This window comes from Artemia sp. Qi Xiang Cuo, chromosome 5 (assembly GCF_049724085.1).
Source record: "Artemia sp. Qi Xiang Cuo chromosome 5, ASM4972408v1, whole genome shotgun sequence".
Lineage (NCBI taxonomy): Eukaryota > Metazoa > Arthropoda > Branchiopoda > Anostraca > Artemiidae > Artemia > Artemia sp. Qi Xiang Cuo.
Window position 1 is genome coordinate 31043625 of NC_142798.1, and position 24970 is coordinate 31068594.

At 37.5% G+C, this 24970-nt stretch overlaps 1 protein-coding gene across 1 annotated transcript in view; it reads right to left on the reverse strand.

Moving 5' to 3' along the window:
* The window catches only part of LOC148952031 (transmembrane protein 272-like), a 65416-nt gene extending 40973 nt beyond the window's left edge, over positions 1 to 24443 (reverse strand). The window contains exons 1-2 of the mRNA XM_089088809.1: positions 24317 to 24443; positions 1928 to 2026 (exon numbers count right to left, since the gene is read on the reverse strand). Of these exons, the coding sequence (XP_088944935.1) occupies positions 1928 to 2026; positions 24317 to 24437 (220 nt within the window). The 5' untranslated portion in view covers positions 24438 to 24443. The remainder of the gene's footprint in view (positions 1 to 1927; positions 2027 to 24316) is intronic.
* Positions 24444 to 24970: the final 527 nt, after the last annotated feature.

Consider the following 24970-nt stretch of genomic DNA (forward strand, 5'->3'; position numbering starts at 1 on the left):
TACTCCAATCCACTCCTAAGATATTGCGGTTACGCCTTTTTGGCAGCCTGCCTGCACATAGTGAGTTTCGATTCAGTTCAACCTTTTAATCATTATTCCCTGAAATTTTATAATTATTGTAATTAGTAGTAATATCGGTAGCACTAGTACTAGCAGCAGCAGTAATAAAGACTTATATTATATACAAATATTATAAACACTAAACATTATAAACAAACGCTATGATTAACACTATAAACACTAATAAACACTGCTATTATAATTAGTAGTAGTACTAGCAGCAGCAGTAATAAACACATATTGCCTTTTGCTTAGGTGAACATCCGCCTCATTAAGTCCAGGAAATTTTAACTTAATTCTACAAGCCGTTGCTATGATATTACCGATTTACCCTTTTGATAACCTGTATGCCCATAGTATATTAAAATTTTGTTTGACATCGCCGTCAATATTTCATAAACTTTTCACCTTATACTCTTAGCTTTAGTATTAGTTGATATAGGAGTAGTAGTTGGAATAGGAGTAGTAGCAGCTGTAGTATTAGCAGTAGCGTGCACATATTGCCATTTGGTCAACTGATCTACCCCTAAGCATTCCCTGAAAGTTCCAACTTAATACCCTAAGCTGTTCCTGGAACACACTCTTTAGACAAACTGCATACAGAATGTGTTTAGATTTGGTTCAACTTTCCCCACAAGATTCTTTTAATTTTCACCTCCATACACTTAGCCATAGTAATATAGTATCTTATTAGTAGTAGTAGCAGCAGTAGTAGTGTTATATTAGTAATGGCAGTATCAGTGGTAGCAGTAGTAGTATGCACGTTTTTCCTTTTGGTCAATTCAACAACTTCCTCATAATGTCCTGAATATTTCAGCTCGATACGCTACACCGTCCTAAAGATATTGCTGATGCACCCTTTTGACAATCTGTATGTACATAGCACGTTTTGATTTGGTTTGCTTTCTCCCCAACATTTCCCCAAATTTTCATCTCAATGTCCTCAGCCTTAATAATAGTTGCTACAGAAGCGGTAGTTGTAGTAGCAGTAGTAGTGGTAGTAATAATAGTAGTAGTAGAGTGCAAATTTTGCCTTTTTGGTCAATTAACCATCCTCTCATAATTCCTTGAAAATTCCAACATAATACCCTCAGTCATTTCATGCTTTTTTGACAACCTGTATGAAAATAACATGATTTGATTTAGGTTAACACTCTTTCTTCAAGATTCCCTGAAAGCTTCATCTGAATGCCTTTGGTCTTTTCGGACGCTAAAGGTCAAACATGCCCCTTTTCCCAATAAAAATGTTATATGTAAACAATGTGTGAATTGCATAACTCGAAGCTATTGCCCCGAGATCTTGGGGGGGGGGGTTGACATCCCCAGAGACATAGTCACTGGACCTTTTAACTATGGCTGAACAAAATATGGCTACCACAAAATTTTGATTGGATGTGTTTGGGAAATTAATGGGCGTGGGAGGGGGCTGGCTGCCCTAGAATCACTTTTGAATCCTACAAGGTGCACAGTTCATTTCAAAATATCTACGACAACTCCTTCTACACGAAGTGCATCAGTAAAAAAAAAAAAATTGTGCCCACTTACTGTTTACTTAGGCAGCTTTATTGCACTGCCTATGACTTATTTTAAATCAAATGAATTATTCGGGAACGCGAAATTTCCAAAAATGTAACGTTTTCGAAAAACTTATCTGCTCAAATCTGCTAGCATAGCCTACCATAGAAACTGCTGGACCCTTAGAATAATGCAATTACCATAGATAAGGAAGAAAGCATGAAAATTTCAAAGTAATTGTATAAGCAACCAGAGACTTCGGCAACTTTTCTAAGATTTAGAACTTCAGACTGAAGCTCTCTAGCTCTAGTGATAGGCCTTACGGGTGACAAGAATATAAATAAATAAATACCGGAGCTTAATATTCCTTGCAGCTTAGACGTACTGACCGACTCTTTTTTGACACTCTCAATATCTTCATTTTTGATGGCACTTCCGTCATGCTTTAAACCTACAAGGAGTGAAAAAAAGTTGCTACAGTGATTATACGATGTGATGTTCGAGTAACTTAAAGCACTTGCAGAAAAACATGTGTTAAAAATAATACATAAGAAACAGAACCACAAACAGCCGAAAACGAAAAGAATACAGATGGAAAGAGGGCACTGGCTCTTAAAGATGCCTAACAAATTCAAAACCATCAATTACAGAAGGTGATTTACAAATTTATTGAAACACAGACTTTTAATAGGTTACATGAGTGAGGTTTAAAAAATTACATTGAATGCTATGCAACAAACATAAATAATTTTTGACTTGAAGAAAGAGGATAACATGGGCCCAAGGGCAATTTTCACATCTTTAAGCCCTACTTTCACATCTTTAAGCCCCAAACTGATAAATGCGCCTGCATACTGAAAAGAGCCTTTTGCAAATAATATTCCAATTTATCTTTAGCAAAGAACCGATAAATAACAACAATTTATTTTTTATTGTCTAGGCTATTTTACAAGGGCAAAATAAATGAAACAAGCATTAGAATACTACAAACATACCTGGCTCCCTACTTACGATATCGCTTTCTATAAAAAACATTATGTGCCCCCAGGGCATAACTTACAATCCTAACACTGAGGGCTATGGAGGGGGGGGGGAGGTGTCATACTCAAAATATAATTGCCGGACCCTTCAACTACGCTGAAGGCTTAACAAATTGCCTACATCAAAATGTTGATCAGAAGTGTTTGGGAAATTGATGGGCGTGGGGGGTGGCATTCACCGTCCGATTGCTTTCGACTATTAATAAGGGCACTAGCCATCTCAATTCCCAATTGAATGTGCCCTTTTTGAAGTTTCTGCGACAATACATTCTATAAAAGCCTTATAGATGGATAGATAGATCGTGTATTTCAAAAGCCCAAGAGCCATATACACACAAAAATGATGAAAAATAGAAAAATTACAACAGAGCAAATTACTAAACACACATTAACATGATACATAGCGAAAAATACCTTCTGGTAAAATACTAAAAAAAATAACTTTAATTCCATATAATTAATAATAATTAATTGTAAAAACATTTCCTTCTTTCTAATCCCTTCTCTATGTACCCACCTATACGAAATATTGTGGTTGGATCATTACTTTGTAATATTTTAGGAAGCAGCAAAACAATCCCATGTAAGTAATTTTCCCTTAAATCAGAGAGCACCGGGCACTTTCAGAGAAAATGGTCAAAATCTTCGTCCTCATCGCTACAAAGAGGACACACATACCGACCGTCAGGATGTACTATCCCCCTGTCGAACACCATTTGTCTGCTCTGGATTGGAAGGCAATTCGCCCTAAGCTGAATCCATCGACATAAAATCATAGCCGGTAAATAGAATTTAAAATAAATTTCCTCTCCAAAACTAGGTTTAACCTGATTTTAATGATTCAATGTAGCAGAATTTAAAACCAGCCCTTGCCAATACTGAATTTCTTGACCCTCTAAGATAAATCGTACCTGGCTTACTAAATTTGTTAGTAGATCAGGGGAACCAAGACCGTCATTCCATAAGTAAGCCATTCCCAAACTTTCCTCCCAAACTTAGCTCAACATCTGATAATAAGCAGCACTTACTAGTCTGTCTTCATTACACCTAATGATCTTCAACCAAAATCTAAGCATCAAAATAGACCTACGTAGTTTTAACGAAAACAGGCCCATATCACCTTTCTGAACCTGTGAATGAGTTGTCTGATGTAATCCAAACAGCCTTTTATAATACTGGAGCTGGAGGGAGCTCCAACTTCTGTGCCGCTTCTCCGCCCCAAATCTCCGCTCCATATTCTAATACTGGTAAAATTTTTGTATGAAATATTCATTTATGCATTTTTAGGTTTTTAATTCCCATTATCGTCGGATTTCTAAAGATTGCAGACATGCCTATATGCCCCCAGGGCATAACTTACAACCTTAGCCCTGAGGGCTTTGGGGGGGGGGGGTGTCATGCGCAAAAACGTAAGTTCTGGACCCTTCAACTACGTTCAACAAAATGGTTGTATCAAAATGTTGATCGGAAGTGTTTGGGGAAATGATGAGTGTGGGGGGGCATTCGCCCTCCAATCGCTTTTGACTATTAATAAGGATACTAGCCATCTCAATTCCCAATTGAATGAGGCCTCTTTGAAGTTCCTACAACATTGCTTTCTGTAAAAACCTTATATGCTCCCAGGGCATAGCTTACAACCTTTGCCCTGGGGGCTGTGGGGGGGGGGGGTGTCATCCTCAAAAACATAATTTCTGGACCTTTCAAACTTGTTGAACAAAATGGCTATCTAAAAATTTCGATTGAATGTGTTCGGGAAAATGGTGGGCGTGAGAGGGGGTTAGTTGTCCCCCAACCTCTTTCGACTATTAAAAAGGGCACTAGCTCTTTCAATTTCCAATCAAATGAGCTCTTTTTGAAGTTTCTAAAACAACACTTTCTATAAAAATCTCATATATCCCCAGGGCATAACTAACAACCCTTACCCTGAGAGTTGTGGGGAGGGGGGGAGGTTGTCATCCTCAAAGACCTAATTTCCAGAACTTTAAACTACGTTGAACAAAATGGTTATCTTAAAAAAAAATATTCGATGTGTTTGGGGAAATGGTGGGCGTGAGAAGGGGGGGGGGGTTGTTGCCCTTCAATCACTTTCGACTATTTAAAATTTCCTATTTATGAGCCCTTTTTTAAGTTTTTACAACACCGCTTTCTGTAAATACTTTATATGCCCTCAGGGCATAATTTACAACCTTACCCTGAGGGTTTTGTGTGTGTGTGGGGGGGGGGGGGGTGTCATCCTTAAAGACCTAATTTCGTCAACTCCCAAATACGTTGAAAAATATGGCTATCACAAAAGTTTGATTGGATGTGTTTGGGGAAATAATGGGCATGGGAGGGGGGTTAGTTGCCCTCTAATCACTTTCTACTGTCAAAAAGGGCACTAGCCCTTTCAATTTCCAATAGAATGAGTCCTTTTTGAAATTTCTAGGACAACGCTTTCTATAAAAACCTTGTATGCCCCAAGGGTATAGCTTACAACCCTTGCTCTGAGGGGTGTGGGGGGGTATCATCCTCAAAAATATAATTTCCAGAACTTTCAACTACGTTGAACAAAATGGTTGTCTCAAAATTATGGTTGGATGTGTTTAGGAAAACGGTGGGCGTGAGAGGGGGTTAGCTACCCTCCAATCACTTTCGACTATTAAAAAGGGTAGTAGCCCTTTCAATTTCCAATTAATTGAGCCCTTTTGAAGTTTCTACGACAACGCTTTCTATAAAAAACCCTATATGCCCTAGAGTATAGCTTACACCCCTTGCCCTGAAGGCTCTGAGGGGATTATCATCCTCAAAGACCTAATTTCCAAAACTTTCAACTGCTTTGAACAAAATGGATATCTCGAAATTTTGATTGCGTGGGGGGAAATGAGCATGGGGAAATGGTGGGCGTGAGAGGGGGGTTAGTTGCCCTCCAATCACTTTCAACTATTAATAAGGGCACTAGCCATTTCAATTTCCAATTAAATGAGCCCTTTTTGGTGTTTTTACGACAACGCTTTCTATAAAAAACCTTATATGCCCCCAGGGCATAACTGAGGGCTCTGGGGGGTTTGTCATCCTCAATGACCTTATTTCCAGAACTTTCAACTCCGTTGAACAAAATGGCTATATAAAATTTTTATTGGATGTGTTTTGGGAAATGGTGGGCATGAGAGGGGGGTTAGTTGCCCTCCAATCACTTTCGACTATTAAAAAGGCCACTAGCCCTCTGAATTTCCAATTAAATGAGCCCTTTTTGGAAGTATCTACGACAACGCTTTGAATAAAAACCTTATAGTCCCCCAGGGAATAAATTAGAACCCTTGCCCTGAGGACTTTGGGGGGAGTGTCCTCCTCAAAGACATATTTTATTGATGTTTCAACTACGTTGAACAAAATAGCTGTCTCAAAAGTTTGATGGGATGTGTTTGGCGATATGGTGGGCGTGGAAGGGTGTTAGTTGCCTTCCAATCACTATCGACTATTAAAAAGGGCACAAGCCATTCCAATTTCCAATCGAATGAGCCCTTTTCGAAGTTTCTACAACTCTTTAAATACGAAGTACCCTGGTCTAAGACCAACCAACCAACCAAAAAAAAAAAAAAATACATTGTGCCAACATCGTTCTTTACTTAGGCTGCGCTATGTAACGCTGCCTATGATTTAACTGTAACAAAATTGTTTAATCCTACACTCTATAGTTTGATTTAGACTCTTTAAATATGAAATAATTACGTAAGCGCAAAGAGGTCACAGCGCAATAGTTTAGTTATGATTTCTAAACTTCGGAGGGGATTCAAATGACTGGAAATTGAGAGCTCTAGTTCTCTTTCTGAGAGTCAAAAGATATCCGATATCAACTACCCCCCCCCCCAACCCTCTTTTTTCCAAATACGTCCGATCGCATGTTCGAGATGTTCATTTTGTCCAAAATACACCGATGATCATAAAACAAGCACTCCGGGGTTTACGCAACCCCTCAGAACCCGGGGGCAAGGGCTGTAAATTATGCCCCGGGTCATACAAGGTTGTTATGGAAGGAATGGTCGAACAAAATTCGGAGGGTGCTCATTCTGTTCGAAATTGAAAGCTCTAGTTCCCTTTTTAAGAGTCAAAAGGAACCGGAGGGCAACTAGCCCCCCCCCCCCTCTCTTTACCCCAAATTCATCAGATCAAATTTTGAGATAGCCATTTTGTTAAAATAAGTCAAAAGATCAGATAACAAAATCCAGGGTCATCACAACCTCCCAGAGCTGGGGGACAAGTGTTTTATGTTATGCCCTAAGGACATTTAAGGTTTTTATGCAAGGGTTTTTAAAGTAGTTCAAAGATTAGATAAGCCCGACTCCCGCCCCGGTCAAAAATTTTTAATTAATTATATTATAAACACTTCTGTAGAATGTATTTGCCAGACAAGGAACGCAGCTTACATGCGCAGGACTTTTTTTCGTATGGAGGCTCAATAATAGGCTAACGATAAAAATATTATATATATATATATATATATATATATATATATATATATATATATATATATATATATATATATATATATATATATATATATATATATATATATATATATATATATATATATATATATATATATATATATATATATATATATATATATATATATATATATATATATATATATATATATATATATATATATATATATATATATATATATATATATATATATATATATATATATATATAAGGTCGAAAAAAACTGGTAGCAGTTTTCAATAGCAAACTATTTCAAGTCGGTTTTTGTCTAATCCTCATATAAAATGTCAATCATGTGCCAGATTGGGCAACTAATGATCATATATTCGAGACAAAACCTTCACCAGGTACTTAGCAGCATGTTAAACAGATAATTAATTACATAAGAACAGCTGAGGATCCTTCCAACATTCTAAGAATCCAAATCAACCTTTTAAAGTAATTTTTTTGGGAAATATACTTAGAAGCAGTCTGTTGAAGTTTTTACGCTGAACTTAATTATTGAACTCTTACCAAGACTGGCGTTATCCACAAAACGAACTTACATAAGAAAACCTGTCCCAAATGGTAGTCTACCATGACTGCTAGTGCTGTTACCTCTACCACAATTACTAGTCCTGATTCCCGTCACATTTATTCCTAGTCGTGGTAATAACTCGTACCGAAGCTATTGCAGCCGTTATCGCTACTCCACTTGCCACAAAAACTCTTATAACAACAACTCTTACTCCTACCATGGCTACTTACGATGCACCCTTTTGACAACCTGCATGTACATTGTGTTTTGATTTAGTTCAACATACCGTCAGCATTCCCCGAAAGTATCTTCTTAATACCATTGGCCTTTTTGGTGGCCCACAATGAAACATTCTCCCTCTCCCAGTAACAAAACCAATATGTAAACAACGTGCAACTTACATAACTTACAACTCTTGCTCCAAGGGCTGTAGAGGGTCACGTCATTCCCGGAAGCATAGCTGTTGGATCTCTCAATTATTTTCTCAATCACCTGTCTTTGGGGGAGAGGGCAGCGAAAAGAAGCGTTGGTTTCGGGCTGGTCAAGAATTTGCAGTAATTACAAGGATTAAAAAAAAAGTCAAATTTTAAGCCACAAATTGATCTAGCGAGATTTTTCTGCGAACAAAACATTTAGGTAAATACCCGAAAACCTATCAAGTAATATGGAAGGAAATCTTTGTGTAATTTCTCTTTTTTTATTATTAGGGTTAAATTAGATATATGCAGGGCCGGCCCTAGACGCTTTTTTGGGGTAAGCGGACTATTCTTTTCGGGATACTTGTCTAGAATCTGGGTACACAGGAAAGAAAGACCGCATTGAAATCTCAAAGCCGCTATTGAAAAACAGATTTGTGAGATGTTACTCACTCCGTGACAAAGATTTAAACTTTAGTTTTTAGGGTTTAGGGGGAGTAAAAGGTAGCTTAGGTTAGGTTAGATTAGGTTACGTATTTAACATATGCTATTCTTTACCCCCAACCCCCCTAATGTGCATATATATAGCCCAAATTTGTTTCTAAACTATTATATTTTCATCCTATTTTGTAGTATTTCATTAGCATTAACAAAACTTCACTTCTCGCGTGTGTACCCAGATTCTAGACAAGTACCTCCTTCGGCGCATCCCCTGGTAGACCGCGTCCCCTTTTACTTTTTGACACATTGTTTACTGCGTATATTTCGTTCACAAAGGAAATAATCTGCACAATGTGTGTATGTATCGATGTCTAAACCTGTATAAAAAGGTATGAGGCATATTTAACTGTCAAATTAATCACTAAAACTCATAGTAGCTAATGACACTAAGGCAAAACTTCTAGGGAACGTTTAGGGGGAATTTTAATCAAATGAAAAGACTGCAGTGCCCTTTTTAAGAGCCAAAAGTGATTCGAGGGCAAGCAGCCCTCCTCTTTAGCCCATAATTTTCCAAACCCTGCCAATCAAAATTTTGAGACAGTTATTTTGATCAACATAGCTGAATGGTCCAGTAAATACACCTCTAGAGATATTGGGTAAGTCAATTCCCCCACAGTTATGCAATTTACCCATTATGCTTTAAAACTAATGTTGCTTTAAAACTGAATCAAAGGCACTGTGTGTATGCTGGTGCAATATCTCGGAGGCGACAAAGGGTATTAAGTTGAAAATTTCACAAAATTGTTGATAAAGGTAGTAAACTATATCATAAAACATTACGTGCAACCAAATTGTCAAACGGGCATCTCTACAATATCTCACAAATGACTAACAGTATTATAGACAGCTGCAATTTTGTAAGTATAACAATATAGTTATAACCTATACAGTATTTGGACATAAAATGGCCCATAAATTAACATGGTACTCATATGATTGTAAGACGGCCACCCCTTATTGATTACATTATTGTATACAGAAGACTGGCAGGACAGATACAAGAAATCAGAGTATATAAGAACGCTATTATTGATTGTAAAAATAAGTATCATCATCTAGTAGTGTCTAGGGTTAATCTATACCCTAGCAGAAGCAGGGGCGTCATTTGATGGGTGGCAAGGGGGGCAGCTTCGCCCCTCCAATAATGCGGAGAAAAAAATATCATACATCCCATGCCCCTTGACTATCCAGATATGGACCCTTCTTGCCCCCCCCCCAATAAAAATGCTGGAGATTAGCTCCTGAGCAGAAGTAATAGTAGAAACAATAAGAGTAGTATTAATGATAACAGTGGCAACATTAACAGTAAGCAGTAAGGGTATTCACATCATACCCTGATATTTTCAACTTAATACTTTAATCTGTTTTTGTAATAACTCCAATACACCCTGTTGAAGACCTACAAGGAAGACCTCCACGAAGGTTTCAACTTCCTGCCCTTAACCTTAGTAAAAGTAGTCATAGTGATAGTAGTAGTAGCATGCACAGAGTGCCTTTTGGTTATTTCAATATTCCTCTCAATATACACTGAAAGTTTTAACTCCATACTCTGAGTTATCCCAAAGAAATTTCTTATACATCCTTCTGGCAGCCTGTGTGCAAGCAGTGTGTTTTGATTTACTTCAACCCCCCCCCCCCTAGAAGTTTCAACTTAATACCCTTAACATCTTTACAGGTAGTAGACATAGCAGTTTGAAGAATATTGACATAATATGCTTGACGCCCTGCTTATTATTATTGATCTTAGACAGTTTGGTAATCTTAAATCCACGTCAACCTCTCAGTACCTGATCCATCTTGTTGATACCATGGGTAAATTACTTGAAAAACCTAACACTTGGCTTAATCCAATTTCTATTGTTCTTCAAAAAGCTTTCGATTTGATTAACCACAATTTAATAATAGATAAACTTATAAATGAATTACACATTGAAACTTTCCTTGTTAAGCTCGTTGCCTCTTTTCTCTCTAATAGATCTCAAGCAGTTAAATATCTAAATTGTTTCTCAGATCATCTCCCCATATATAATGGCATTGCTCAGGGGACTATTCTAGGCCCTCTCCTTTTTTCTCTTACGATTAACAGCCTTTCAACCCTTTATGACAATAGGTGGAAATTTGTCGATGACTTGACAGTTTTAGAGATATGTCATAAAAACATCTTTAGCAACCCAATGGGAATACTCCAAGATATTGCCTGTGAGGCCTCTTCCCTTGACATGACAGTTAAACCTTCTAAATCCGCAACAGTTTCAGTAAGTTTCCTGAAATCTCCTCCCCTTTTTCTTGCTCCTATTCCTCCTGAAACCTCTGTCACATCTCTTAAACTCCTTGGTGTTACAATTTCTTCTAATTTGAAATGGAATGCCCATATAAATAATATCTTACGACAAGCAAACTCCTCGCTTTCCCTCCTTAAACTTTTAAATAAATTATTTGCCCCCAATCACATTTACTACAAGTATACATTTCTTTTGTGCGTCCCATATTAGAGTATGCTTGTCCTGTGTGGCACCCTGGCCTCTCTAATGAAGCAACACAAAAAATTGAAAATGACCAAAAGAGAGCTCTAAGAATTATTTTTAAAGAGGGCATGATACCATATTTGCATTTCTTCAATATTTCAAACCTAGAGACCATCGAGAGACGAAGAAATAATTGCCTCCATTTTGCAAAAAATGCCATAACAAACCCTCGGACGGCAAGTATTTTCCCCAAACGTCACTCCCCATCCAGATTACGGCCGCCTCGAGCTGTTTCTGATCCCATCCCTGTTTTGTCCCCCATTCACTGCGGTACTTTGTGATACGAAAGAACTTTTGTCCCCTTTATTACAGGAAAAATGAATAAAATGTCCCAATAGTTTCTTTTTTTCCCTCTTTCTTGTCCCCCCCCCCCCCTTCTTGACCAGTTTTTATTTTTTAACTCTTTTATTGACTTACTGTAGTTGTATTATTGACACTTTCTTAGTGTCCCTTTTAATTTATATGCATTTATGTCTCGCTCTTTTTTTTCTGTGTATATTCGCTTATTGCCCCCCCCTTCCTTTTTTTATGTCCGTTCTAATTATTTTTCCGATTCGTATTTGTGTAAGTTTAGTTTGACCAGTTTTTATCTTTTTAACTTTTTAATTGACTTTTTACAATTTTAATTATTGACTGTTACATGGTTGTTCATTATGATTTTTCTATTTCGTTGTTGTTGTTTCATTTTTGAGAGTTCTAGTTCAACCATTTATATTGTCGACTCCGAAGTCGAAATTCGGCCCTTTGTGGGCTTGTGATAGTGATCTTTTTGAAATAAATATCTTATCTATCTTATCTTATTAAGTGCACTGCCTGTGCTTGTAATTTCTTGCTTGCTTATATATGATTAGTACTGTGCTTACAATTGCTTGATTGTTTATATATGCTTTTTGTTGTAGGTGCTTGCTTGGGTTTCCATTACACCATTAATCTAAATCAAAGATTTTGCATGGTGTCAGAAGTAAAACAGTAAACACGGATAGTAAACCACATCCATCTTTGGACTGGTCATCAGTAAACCTTAAATCGGCCTGGAAAAGGTTCAGACAACACTGTGAATTAATGTCTTCTGGACCATTGGAAGGCAAATCCTAGGCTGTCCAGTGCTCATATTTATTGATATGGGTAGGTGATAAAGGAAGAGACATTTTCAGCACATGGACTCTAACCAATGCTGAAACAAACAGGGTTCAAACTTACCTTAATAAATTTGGAGCTCATGTTGAACCCATACCAAACACTATAGTGACAAGATTTGCTTTCCACAAGCGAGACCAGGGTAATGAAAATATCAAACAATATGTGACCGATCTCAAGTTAATTGCTAATGACTGTGACTTTGATACTAGTAGAGATGACCTAACAAGAGAACGCCTTGTCTTTGGAGTTAAGAGTGACAGGATTAGAGGGAAATTGCTAAATAAAGGAGGGACATTAACCCTTGCCAGAGCAAGAGACTTGTTGCACCATTGAATCTGTACAGAAAAACCCAAGCGCAAATGACAGCTGCTAATAAGGCTGCAGTGCCTGTGATGAAACAAGATATAGATGCCCTGAAGAAAGAGTACAACAACAAGGAATGCTGTTTCTATGGTGCACCTTATACCAAGAACCACAAATGCCCAGCCAGGAGCAAAAAACGTTAAAAATGCAAAAAACTGAAGCACTTCGCCAAAATATGTAAAAGCAAAGTTTTGAAAGAAATAAGCCAACAAGAGGCAGACACAAATGCAAATGAGTTCGTGATGAACACTGTTAACTACAGGTTACTGAAACATACAGATGGGCCAGATGTTGTAATAAGAATTGTTGATAAGAAACTAGACATAGTCTCCAAGATAGACACAGGCGCAGAAGCAAACGTTCTTCCAGTCAGTGACTATAATATCATGGTACCTAAACCTTGTTTACAACCAACAAAAGACATTCTCACAAGCTACTCTGGAGAAAGATTACAGGTTTTGGGGCTTGTAGAGCTATGCATCTGCTACAAACAATGCGAGAAACAGGTTCACCAGTTTCATATGGTCAACACTGATCAAAAGCCAATCCTTAGCAGAGAGACAAGTCAGAATATGAACTTGATCAAATTCATTCTCAATGTACATAACGAACCTGAACCCACAGTAAAACCCAAAACAGCCAAAATACTTGACAAATATGGAGATGTTTCTGAAGGGGTAGGAAAACTCCCACGAAAGTGTAAAATCCACTTGAAAAAAGGAGCTGTACCGACAGTCCAAAAAGAGTCCTATTTGCCCTGCAAGAAAAACTAAAGGAAGAACTTGATCGCCTTGAACTCAAGGGCATCATTGAGAAGACGACTACACCAACTGAATGGGTGAACTCAATGGTAGTCGTCAAAAACCAAATGGATCTCTCAGGATTTGTTTATATTCTACTGATCTAAACAAATGGGCGCATCGTCCTTACCACCCAATACCATCATTTGATGATGTTGCAGCAAAATGTTCAGGAATTAAGACATTTTTCAAATTGGATGCAAGACATGAATACTGGTCCATGCAGCTAGATGAGGAATCATCTCTACTAACCCCCTTTAGCACTACGTTTGGCAGATATCGCTGTAAGCAATATCCATTTGGAGTCAAGTCGGCACAGGACGAGTTCCAACAAAAGATGGAGGAAATCTTTGAGGGACTCAATATTGTACTCATAATAGATGATATTGTTGGAACTGCAGCAAATACAGAAGATCATGACGCCAAGTTGAGGCTGGTATTACAACGAGCCAGAGAAAAGGGAGTAAGGTTCAACCGAGATAAATGTATTTTTAATGCTGTAAGAATTCCATGCTTTGGGCACTTGCTGACCACTGAAGGGATCAAAGCAGATCCAGAGAAGACGAATGCAATTGCGAACATGCCAGCACCAGAATCACACGAACAGCTACAGGTGCTCCTTGGTATGTACAACTATTTAGCAAGATACATCCCAAACCTCTCGACTTTAAACCACCCTCTGCGTGAACTGTCTAAATCCAAGACTTACAACTGGAAAACCCAACATGGTAATGCAAGGAAGCAAATCCAAGCCTCAATCTGCAAGAACCTCTCATACTTTGACCATAAGAGCAGACATGTGGAAGTCATAGTAGATGCCTCTCAACATGGGTTAGAAGCCCAACTAGTCATCAACAGCAAAACAGTTGCCTTTGGATCCTGCTCCCTCAGTGGAGCAGAAAAACAGTATTCACAGATTGAGAAATGAATGCTAGCCGTAACATATGCTTGCAAATACTTTCGCCAATATATATATGGAAGGACAGCCACCATAACCACCGACCACCAGCCTCTTGAGTCCATACTTAAGAAGCCCATATCCAAGGCTCCACAGCAACTTCAAAGAATGATGATTGAAGTTCAGAAGTACGATATACAAGTCATATATCGCCCTGGCTCTGAGATTCCGGTTGCAGATGCCCTTTCCAGATTACACTTGCCTGAAACAGATCCAGACACACAGCATGACCCTGAGTTCTAAGTTTTCTCAAATCTGTCCTGATTCACAACAACATGATCAAACAAATCATAGAGCAAACAAGGATAGACCCAAACCTACAAGTGTTGGTCAAGACCATTGCTGAGGGATGGCCAGATTATTGCGATGAATGCAACACTGCAATACTCAAGTTTTGGAATCACAGGGATGAACTAACATACATGGATGGTGTGATTCTGAAGGGCAACAGAATTATAATCCCAGAAACACTTCAGAATGACATTTAAAACCAACTACACGCTTCCCATCTAGGAATGGTCAAAACCAAAGAACGAGCCAGGATGGTAGTGTTCTGGCCAAACATTACAAAAAATATTGAGTACATGATTGGCAGCTGCAATACTTGTGGTACTATGGCACAAAGCCAAGCCAAAGAGAGTATGATAACATCCGAAATCCCCACCCATCCATACAAACATATCGGAATTGATATTTTCGAATCCATGGGATCTCAGTATATAGTCACTGCTGACTATTACAGCAGGTTCATCGAAGTCGATAAGTTAACAACTAGCACATCACAGCAAGTGATCACCAAACTGAAGGCCCACTTTGCCAGACATGGAATCCCAAAAATACTGACATCAGACAACAGGACTCAGTTTTCGTCAAAGGAATTAAGAGAATTCGTAGACAAATGGAGCATTGACCAGAAAATGTCAAGCTCAAACTATCCACAGTCAAATGGATTTAGCAAAAAATCAGTACATACAGCAAAACGGATCATGTCCAAAGCCATAGAACACCAGTCTGATCCATACTTGGCCATGCTGGAGTACTGTAACATGCCAGTCGATGGGCTAGCCTCACCAGCACACTTACTGATGAGCCGACAACTCAGATCCATCTTACCAGTTCTTCCCAAACACTTAGATTCCAAGGTCATTCCACCTTCATCTTTCCAACAAGCCAGAGCAAGACAACAGAAACTACAAAGTGAATCGTATAATAGACACTCAAATGACCTAAAACCACTGCTCAAGGATCAGACTGTCTGGGTAAAGCTCGACCCCAATGCTAGGTGGCAGAAAGCACTGATCCTGGAAAAGTATGAATATGCACCACAATCCTACATTCTTCAAACAGAGAATGGAAAGATCTACAGACGAAACAGGCAACAGATCAGAAAAAGAAACCAAGGTATGCCCACCAAGCCGCATTTTGAAGCAACATCCCTGGAACCCAGCATGCCTGGAGACCAACCCCACGCATCTCCTCAAGCTCAAATAGGAATCAAACATCCACATAACGCCCAATCAAGTCCCACAAAGTTCCCAACACTACCTTGTGCTGCAACAACACCCACCAAAAGATTTAATACCCCAATAGCAGATGCTGCCATGGCAGAGTCTCCTCCATGATCCCCTCCATACCTAACCCAATGACCAAGACAGCCGCTACGCAACACCACGCGTTCTGGCCAAATCACAAAACCCCCCAGGCTCAACCTTTGAAGTTATCAAAAGAAGGAGGATGAGGAATATTGACATGCTATGCTTGACGCCCTGCTTTTTAAGTGCACTGCCTGTGCTTGCAATTTCTTGCTTGCTTATATATGATTAGTACAGTGCTTACAATTGCTTGATTGTTTATATATGCTTTTTGTTGTAGGTGCTTGCTTGGGTTTCCATTAAATCATTAATTTAAACCAAAGATATTGCACAGTTGTAATATTAGCAATAGTGGTAACATTCAACTGATGTCTTTTGGGTAGTTCAACATCTCCCTCAACATGCCTTGGTTAATTGACCAACCCCCTCAAAGTTCTAACTTAATACCCTCAGTTATTTCTGGATTTCCCCCTCTTGACAACCAGTATGCACAAGACATGTCACTTTAAACCCTCAAACCCTTCACTTTAATGCACACGTCAAACATGCCCCCTGTCCAATAACAAATAGCCTACTATATATAAGCAATGTGCAAACTACAAAACTTATAGCCCTTACTCAGAGGACTATGAGGGGTTAAACATCTCCAGAAACATAGCTACTGGACCTTTAAACTATGCTGAACAAAATAGCTATCACAAAATTTTGATGAGATTCATTGGAGAGTTAATGGGCTTGGGAGGAAAGCTGTTTGCCCCTTCAATCACTTTTGTCTCTTAAAAAGAGCACTGGAACTTTTAATTTACAATCAAATGAGCTCCTTCAAAAGTTTTTATGATAATGCTGCACTCCCTATGCTATTGATTATACATCCTTTCAGAAACAAGCCTGCATATAGTTTCTTTTGGTTAAATGAAACTCCTGCTAAATATTCCCTAAAACTTTCACCTTAATACCCTTAGTCTCATTAGTTATAGCAGTAGTTGTAGTAGTATACACACAGTGCCAATTGGTTAGTTCAAGATCTGCTTTAAAATACCCTGAGAGTTCCAACTTAATAATGTAAGCTGTTCCAGAGATATTGCTGTTATGCACTTTTAACAAGCTACATGCTCATAGGTCATTTTGATTTAGTTTAACATCTGCCAAAACATTTCTTGAAAGCTTCACCTTAATTCTCTTAGCTTCAGTAATAGCAATAGCTGCAGAAGAAGTAGTAAAATTAGTAGCAGTGTATACATAGCACCTTTGGTTTTTTTCAACATCCTGCTCAACACACACTGAAAGTTTCAAATGAATACAATAAACCATTTCCAAGGCATTGTTGACGCATCCTTTTGACAACCTGTATGTGCATAATGTGTTTTGATTTAGACCTACACTGTTTCAACATTCCCTAAAATTTTTGCCATAATACCCTTATCTTTAGCAGTAGTGAGAGTAGTAACAGTAGTAATAGTAGCAGCATCACTTGCTCTTTTGACAACCTTCATGCGGATGGCATGTTCTGATTCACTTTAACCCCCCCCCCCCTGAATATTCCCTCAAGATTTCACCTTCATACTCTTAACCATAGTTATAATAGTGGTCAAAGTAATAGTAGGAGTACTAGTAGTAGCATTAACAGTAATAGCACTAGCACTAGAAACAGTAGTAGCATTAAAATTTTGTCTTTTGGTTGGTTGAACATCCCCTGATCAAGCCCTGGAAGTTTCAACCTAATATACTTACCCATTGCTATGCTATTACTGATATGCCCTTTTGATAACCTGTATGTTCATAGTGTGCCTTTTGGTCAATTGTTCTTCCCCTTTAAGCATTCCCTGAAAGTTCTAACTTAGTACCCTAATCCATTCCTGATATATACTCATAATAAATGGCTAATGGGAAATAGTTCTATTTGTAGCTGATTCAGGAATGGTAAATATTATTTTTCTTGGTTTTATTAGTTAAATATTATTTGGGAAACAAATTTGTAGGAGTTTTAGAAAAGAGCCTGAAACCCCTTGAAAATTTTGTTGCAGCAAAACTGATTTTAAATTTTTTACCCTCTAGAGAGAAGGTGTGGAGGTAGGTACTTCAAAATAGCCTACCTTCCCAGGACATACTTTAGCCTGTGGACCCATCCCTGAAAGTTTCATTTTCCTAACCTAACCCCTTTCTAAGATAGCCCAAAGTGGCTAAAGTAGAATTTTAGGTAAATTTTTTATTATTCATATCATTGACTTATGAATAAAGTAAACATACCACTCAATGTTTTTATGCTCTTTCCAAATATAATAATCATTTTTGTTGGAAATGAATTTTACCTCCACCCCTATGGATGGGGTAGGCAGCATCTTTTGTAGAGGGGGGCAGCCGCTTCTGTGATGGATGGGGGAGGGGTCTTACTAATACTTCCCGAGGTCCTTTGAATATAGGTCTTTAGAAACTAGTCATTCTATAGTTTGCTAAAACTCAGCCTTTAACATTTTCCATGTTCTACTTTTCCTGCAAAACAGTATAATATAAGAGAACCACTATCCAACTTCCAGCAAACATAAAAACCACAAAAGCGATTTTACACAAATCACATTATGTTTATATAACAGCTTCTTCTAAGAACTCAATTGAAAAGTTTACAGTGGGGCAAAATTAAACATCAAAATTGGTATAGGGGAGACTGGCCCACGTTTAGCCAAAGCAAACAGTTTCAATAAAAGAACCTATGGGGCTTCTGATGGATTTTAAAAGCTCTGACAGATGGCAGTGTATGTTTTTAAAATGTCTGACCTTAATTAATACTTTTGCCAAAAATATCAGATTGGATCAGGTTTTAAGGTGATTAACTCTGGAATTTTGTTCAATTTTGTCTGAAAGCCTACGCCTAATAATGAATACGGTACTAGAAAACTCGAGTTGTAAACTCACATTGTATCCTCTTATTATTTGCCTGTTTTCGACAGCTTCCGAGACACGGCATCTTCACCAGTTTGCTGTTAGTATTTTTTCATCCTGCAGGATAGCAAACTCCCATGTTTGGCCACAATACCTGGAGTAAATTCAGCATGCTGTACCAAGGTGTCCAAAAGTAGGCCATTCTTGTGAAAGTTGTGTAACCAGCATATGTTAAGGTTGAAGGCAAGCTTAAAACCCAAAACTCTGTTAATTCTGGTGTTTTTTAATCCTGTCAGACCATTAGGTGAACTCAAAGTCTATTTTTTCCTATTGAATTTTATTCAAGATAAAATGCTTAAAAGTAAAACAGAAGAGAAAAGAAAGAAAGGTGGCTGTAATCCAGAAGAAAATAAAACAACAGTATTTTCTGTCTTATTCTACAAGAAGTCAGTTGGATTCTCTAGAAGTGTCATGGCTGTCCCAAGAGGAACGCTGCAAGACTACATAAAAAAAAGTTGAGAAGCTGAATATCCCTCTAAAAAGCCTGGACCTAAGTTTCCTTACACCCTGTTACAACACATGATAAATATTTACAGAGGAACAAGAAAAAAGACTAAAAACGTACTTGAAAACAAAAGCTGATATGCTTTTGACTGTGTTCCCCTAGAAGTGTGTAAATTTGCATACACTTATGCCATTATTAAGAGCATAAAAGTACCAGATAACAGAACTGCAAAGGCAGTGGAGGAATTACAGGTAAAGATTGGTACCGTGGTTTTATGGATTGCCTTAAAACTCTATCAGTAAGAACACCAGAAAGTACAAGCCTATGTCAGACAACTGCTTTCAACCGTCACAGTGTAGGAGATTTCTTTAACCACCTAGAGTGAGGCCTATATAAACACATGTTCAGACCACAAGACATTTGAAATTTTGACAAATCAGGTCTGAAAACATCCACAAGCCTGGTAAAATCATTGCACAGCGAGGCAAGAAGTAAGAATGGAAGGTCACGTCAGCAGAAATAGGTCAGTTGACCACGATTTGTACTGGTGTTAATGCGTTGGGAACACAGTCCTTCCTCTACTTATTTCCCCACAGAAACAGTGTCTGGAAATTTTACTCAGGGGAGCTTTACCAGGAACCATCACAATCAGCTCAGAAAATACTTCTGGCTGGATGACTGCCTCTCATTCTTTGCTTAACTTGCAGCATTTTATCCATCAAGTTAAACCCTCCAAACAGTCATCTGTACCTCTGAAATTAGAGCACTAGATCAGCTGATACACTATTGAATTGCTTGATCTAGCTAAAAAATAATAGTGTTGTCCTTTTAACTGTCCTTCCACACACTACTCAAAAACTACAACCTCTGGAAATGATAGTGATGGGGCGCCTTAAGGACCACTACAACCAGGAAGCTGCAAGTTTTATGACTGCCAACAAATGTAAAGCTATATCAGTGAATAATATTGCTGACCTGCTGGGGAAAGCATATCCAAAGGCTTTCACTCCTGAGAATATAATCAGTGGAGTCAGAGCAAGTGGTGTCTACCCCACAATTAGATATGTTTTCAGGGATTATCAGTTCTTCTTGTCATATGTCTCAGACAGAATGCCTACCACATCTAAAGAAGCACTTGCGAGAGAAGTTTCTATGCTCAGCGCAAGTCCTGTGCGACATTTAGACTACTTTAATATAAACCCTGAAACAGACACAGCAAGGTTCTGTCTCTAAATGAGAAGCAAAGGTCAACAGATGATTTGTTAAAGAGATCCACCATGCAAACCCCTTTCCAAAAGGCTCAACATGAAAAATCAACAGGAAAAAAATATGAAAAAGTCACAGCTCACTGACACCCCCACGAAAGAATGCATTACGGCTAGGATAAAAGCTGTATCTGCCAAAAAGCCCTAGTCCTGGAATGGAAGAAACTCAGAGAAGTGAAAAAACTAAAAAGCAAAAGGTGTCTCTCTCACAACAAGAGTTACAGTTATAGTGACGATTCTGACATAGATGATCCTGTATACAACAACTCTTCAGACCCCAGCATAGACATTGAAGATGAGCCCCCAACCAGCAACTTCTAATTTGACACTGAGAAGGTCAAGGCTGGTGATTACATTCTGATTGAGCAGAAGAGCAAGAAAGGGAATTCTGTTCACAATATTATCATTATCAAAAAGTAGCAACTGAAGAACTTAAGGTCCACTTTTGGAAAGAGACTGGAGCAAGAGACTTTGTGCTAAGTGAGGAGGTGAAGAAATGGCGGAGTGTTTGTAATTGTCTTTTTCAAGGATGGTATTGAATGAGTTACTTTTGCTTTGTCATGCTCAGCAACTTCTTATCGCTTGAATCAACTCATAGAGAATTAAACAAGTCAAAATCAGCCAATTGTGGGCCAGTCTCCTATCTATATATCAGACCAAAAATAAATATTGAAGATCAAAACGTAAATTTTGATATTGCAAATGATGTTTGGAAATTTCTGTTTGTTTCCAGCTTTTTTAACCATCTACCAGGTAACATCCAACAAAAAACTCGAACATAAGAAAAGCTCTTGTTAATATTGGATGTAAATTTTAAGTTCTAGGGGGGCAGCTGCCCTCCTATGCCCATGCCCCTATAGGCTATATACCAATTGAAAGTATATATTAGTACATTAGGGGGGTGGGGGTAAATTTTATTTCTTATGTAAAAGAGAGGGGAAGGGGGAAATGCTATCTTGGAAAGGGGTTAGGTTAGGGACATGAAACTTTCAGGGATGGGTCTACAGGCTGAAGTGTGTCCTGGGAAGGCATTTACAAGTCCCTATCTCCACTTCTTCTCCCTCTAGAGGGTCTTGACTTTTGATGACCTTTAAAAATCTGTGTATTATAAAAGTGAAACCACAAAAAAGAGTACAACAAAACTGTTTTCAGCTTTACAACTTTGCTCAATCCTGATTTATAAGTTTTTAAAGATGTGTAAATACATTTCCTAAATTTTGAAAAAAAAAAAACAAAAAAACATTGATATGGTTTAAATTCTACTCAAATAACAGGAATTATATTTTCAGAACTAAAACCAGAGAAAAAGAAACTGATAAGTCAAAATTAAGGTAAAATGCTGTTTTGTCAAAATTTCAATAGGTATAGACCTGTTATGTAGGCAAATTTCAGGACCCTCTAGAGGGAGAAGGAGTGGAGGTAGGTACTTCAGTAAATGTTTACCAAATCATATTATCAAACTACAAATAAAGTGAATATACCACTCAATTGCTCTTTTTTATGCTCTTTCCAAATATAATAACCATTTTTGTTGGAAATGAATTTTACCACCACCCCTCTATACCAATTCAGGGTATATATTTGCACATTATGGGATGGGGGAAAAATTTAAACTTACCTCCCATTTACATCAGAAATAAAATTTGCCCCTGCCCCCCCTAATGTACAAATATATACCCTGAATTGGTATATAAGGATGGGGGTAAAATTTATTTCCGACAAAAGTGATTATTATATTTGGAAAGAGCATAAGAAAGGCATCGAGTTGTATATTCACTTTATTTGTAAGTCAATAATATGATTTGGTAAAAATTTACCAGTACTTCTAAAGGTAAATAGGATATATACCAAATCATATTATTGAGTTAGGAATAAAGTGAATACACCATTTGATGCCTTTTTTTATGCTGATTACAAATATAATAATAATTTCTATCGGAAATGAATTTTAGCCCCCCCCCCCCAATATATTCCAATTCAGGGTATAAATTTATACATTAGGAGGGGGGGCAAACTAGGTTTCTGATGTAAATGGTAGGTAAGTTTAAACCTTACCCCCACCCCCCTAATGTAGAAATATATACCCTGAATTGGCATATACAGGGGGGGTATACCCAATGGATAATCTCTAAAAATTTCTATTCTATAGAATGTAAAAATAATATCCAACCACACTTAGTTATTGCCAAAATTATCCAACTAGTTAGCTATCTGAAAAATCCTTTTATGCAAATAAAAAATTATTCAACTAGGAAAATAATTAAAATTTTAAAGAAAAATAGCTTTATCTTGCTAGCCAAATACAATAAAGCATAAGAGCCAACTTAATATCTCTAACTAGGTGGATAATACTTTAACTTAATGCTTCTGATATATATCTAACTAGACAGATAAGTAAATTGTTCATACAAACTAGTGATAATATCTAACTAGTCAGACAATTTTTTCTCTTAGACATAGCATGAACATCTAATTTGGTAGATATATCAGAAGATCCAAGACTCGGCATTATTCACCTAGTTAGATATTCTTGCTGTGCCTAAGAGAAACAATTTATCTGGCTAGTTGGATATTATTGCAAAACTGCATAGCCTAATTGAATTTACTTATCCTCCTAGTTGGATATATATCAGGAGTGTTAAGACTTGTTATTATCCACCTAGTTAGATGTCCATGCTGTGCCTAAGAGAAATGAATTATCTGACTAGTTGGATATTAACCCCAAACTGCTTAGAGAATCTTCTTATCTGCCTAGTTGGATATTTATCAGAAACACTAAGGAACATTATTATCCAACTAGGTAGATATTGTCTCTGGCTAAGAGAAACAATTTATCTGGCTAGTTGGATATTATCCCAAAACTGCATAGCCTAATAGAATTTACTATCCTCCTAGTTGGATATATAGCCTATCAGGAGTGTCAAGACTTGGTATTATCCACCTAGTTAGATGTTCATACTGTGCCAGAGAAACAAATTATCTGGCTTGTTGGATATAAACCCTAAACTGCTTAGAGAATCTTCTTATCTGCCTTGTTGGATATATATAAGAAACACTGAGCTACATTATTATCCAACTTGGTAGATATTCTGTATATTACATAGACAGTCAAATATTCAGCTAGGTAGGTAAAGGTGTAAGAGTCTTAAAAATGTTATTATCTGTCTAGCATGATATTTTATCTGGATACTAAGTGCAGTTGGATATTATTTTTACATTCTATAGAATGTAATTTTTTTTAAGAATATCCATTGGGTACCTTCCCCAATAGAAATGATTATTATATTTGTAAACAGCATAAAAAGGGCATCAAATTGTGTATTCACTTTATTCCTAACTCAATAATATGATTTGGTATATATTTATCCTTCAAAATACCTTCTTGGGACATACTTCAGCCAATAGATCCATCCCTGAAAGTTTTATTTTTTTAGCCTAACCCCTTTCCAAGATAGCCAAAAGTAGCTAAAGTAGAATTTTGCCAAACTTCCCCCCCCCCCCCCAAGGTGCAAATAAAAACCCTGAATTTGTATATAGGCTATAGGGGTGGGGGTAAAATTCATTTCTGACAATAAATGATTTTTATATTTGGAGAGGGCATTGAGTGGTATGTTTACTTTATTCATAAATAAATAACATGAATAACGAAAAATTTACCGAATTTTACGTCTAAAATAGTAAGAACAGCCTAGTCTAACCTTATAAGAGCCTTTTTTTCAACTTTCTTGAAACCAGGCGACGTAAATAGATGCATTACCTATAACCCCCTTATCTAAAGGCCGATCATTCCGTGGCCAGCTACTCTCTGGAGCATTTTCTTTGTTACTATCCGTATCCATGTTTCTGGATGGATTCTCAAAAGAGACTGATCCATACATATATGAGTCACGTTTTCAAAATTTAAATTTTGGCAATGCCGCTTACAGCTGAAAATTCGGATATTTCCCGATAACTTAAGAAGTTTATTTTATTTTAACGCTGCATTATACTTACGCGTTAATTTTAAATAGATTAATTTTTCAGGTTGTTTTCTTATTTGAGTTTATTTTCTGCAGTTTGATGTATAACTTGAACATCTTCTTCGTAGTTAAGTGTATTATATAAATAAACTTTCGTTAGTGGTCTAGAATAGATGCTCTTCAGATAGAGACATGCTAGAACAAAAAGAGTGACATTTTTAAATTGCTGATTATATGTTCATTCTTGTGGTTTTGTTGGCATTTAGACAGTTCATTTCCAGCCCCCCTTTATTGATTTCACATAGCCCTAGGTTATGTAGAAAAAACAAACATAGCCTAATTGGCTAATAGATGAAAACTAACTGAAGTTTCAATGAAATAGAGAAAAAACAGGAAAACATTAGGCTTATTGGTAAATTTGGTATTTATTTAGCCTTGGCCCCCTCATAAGG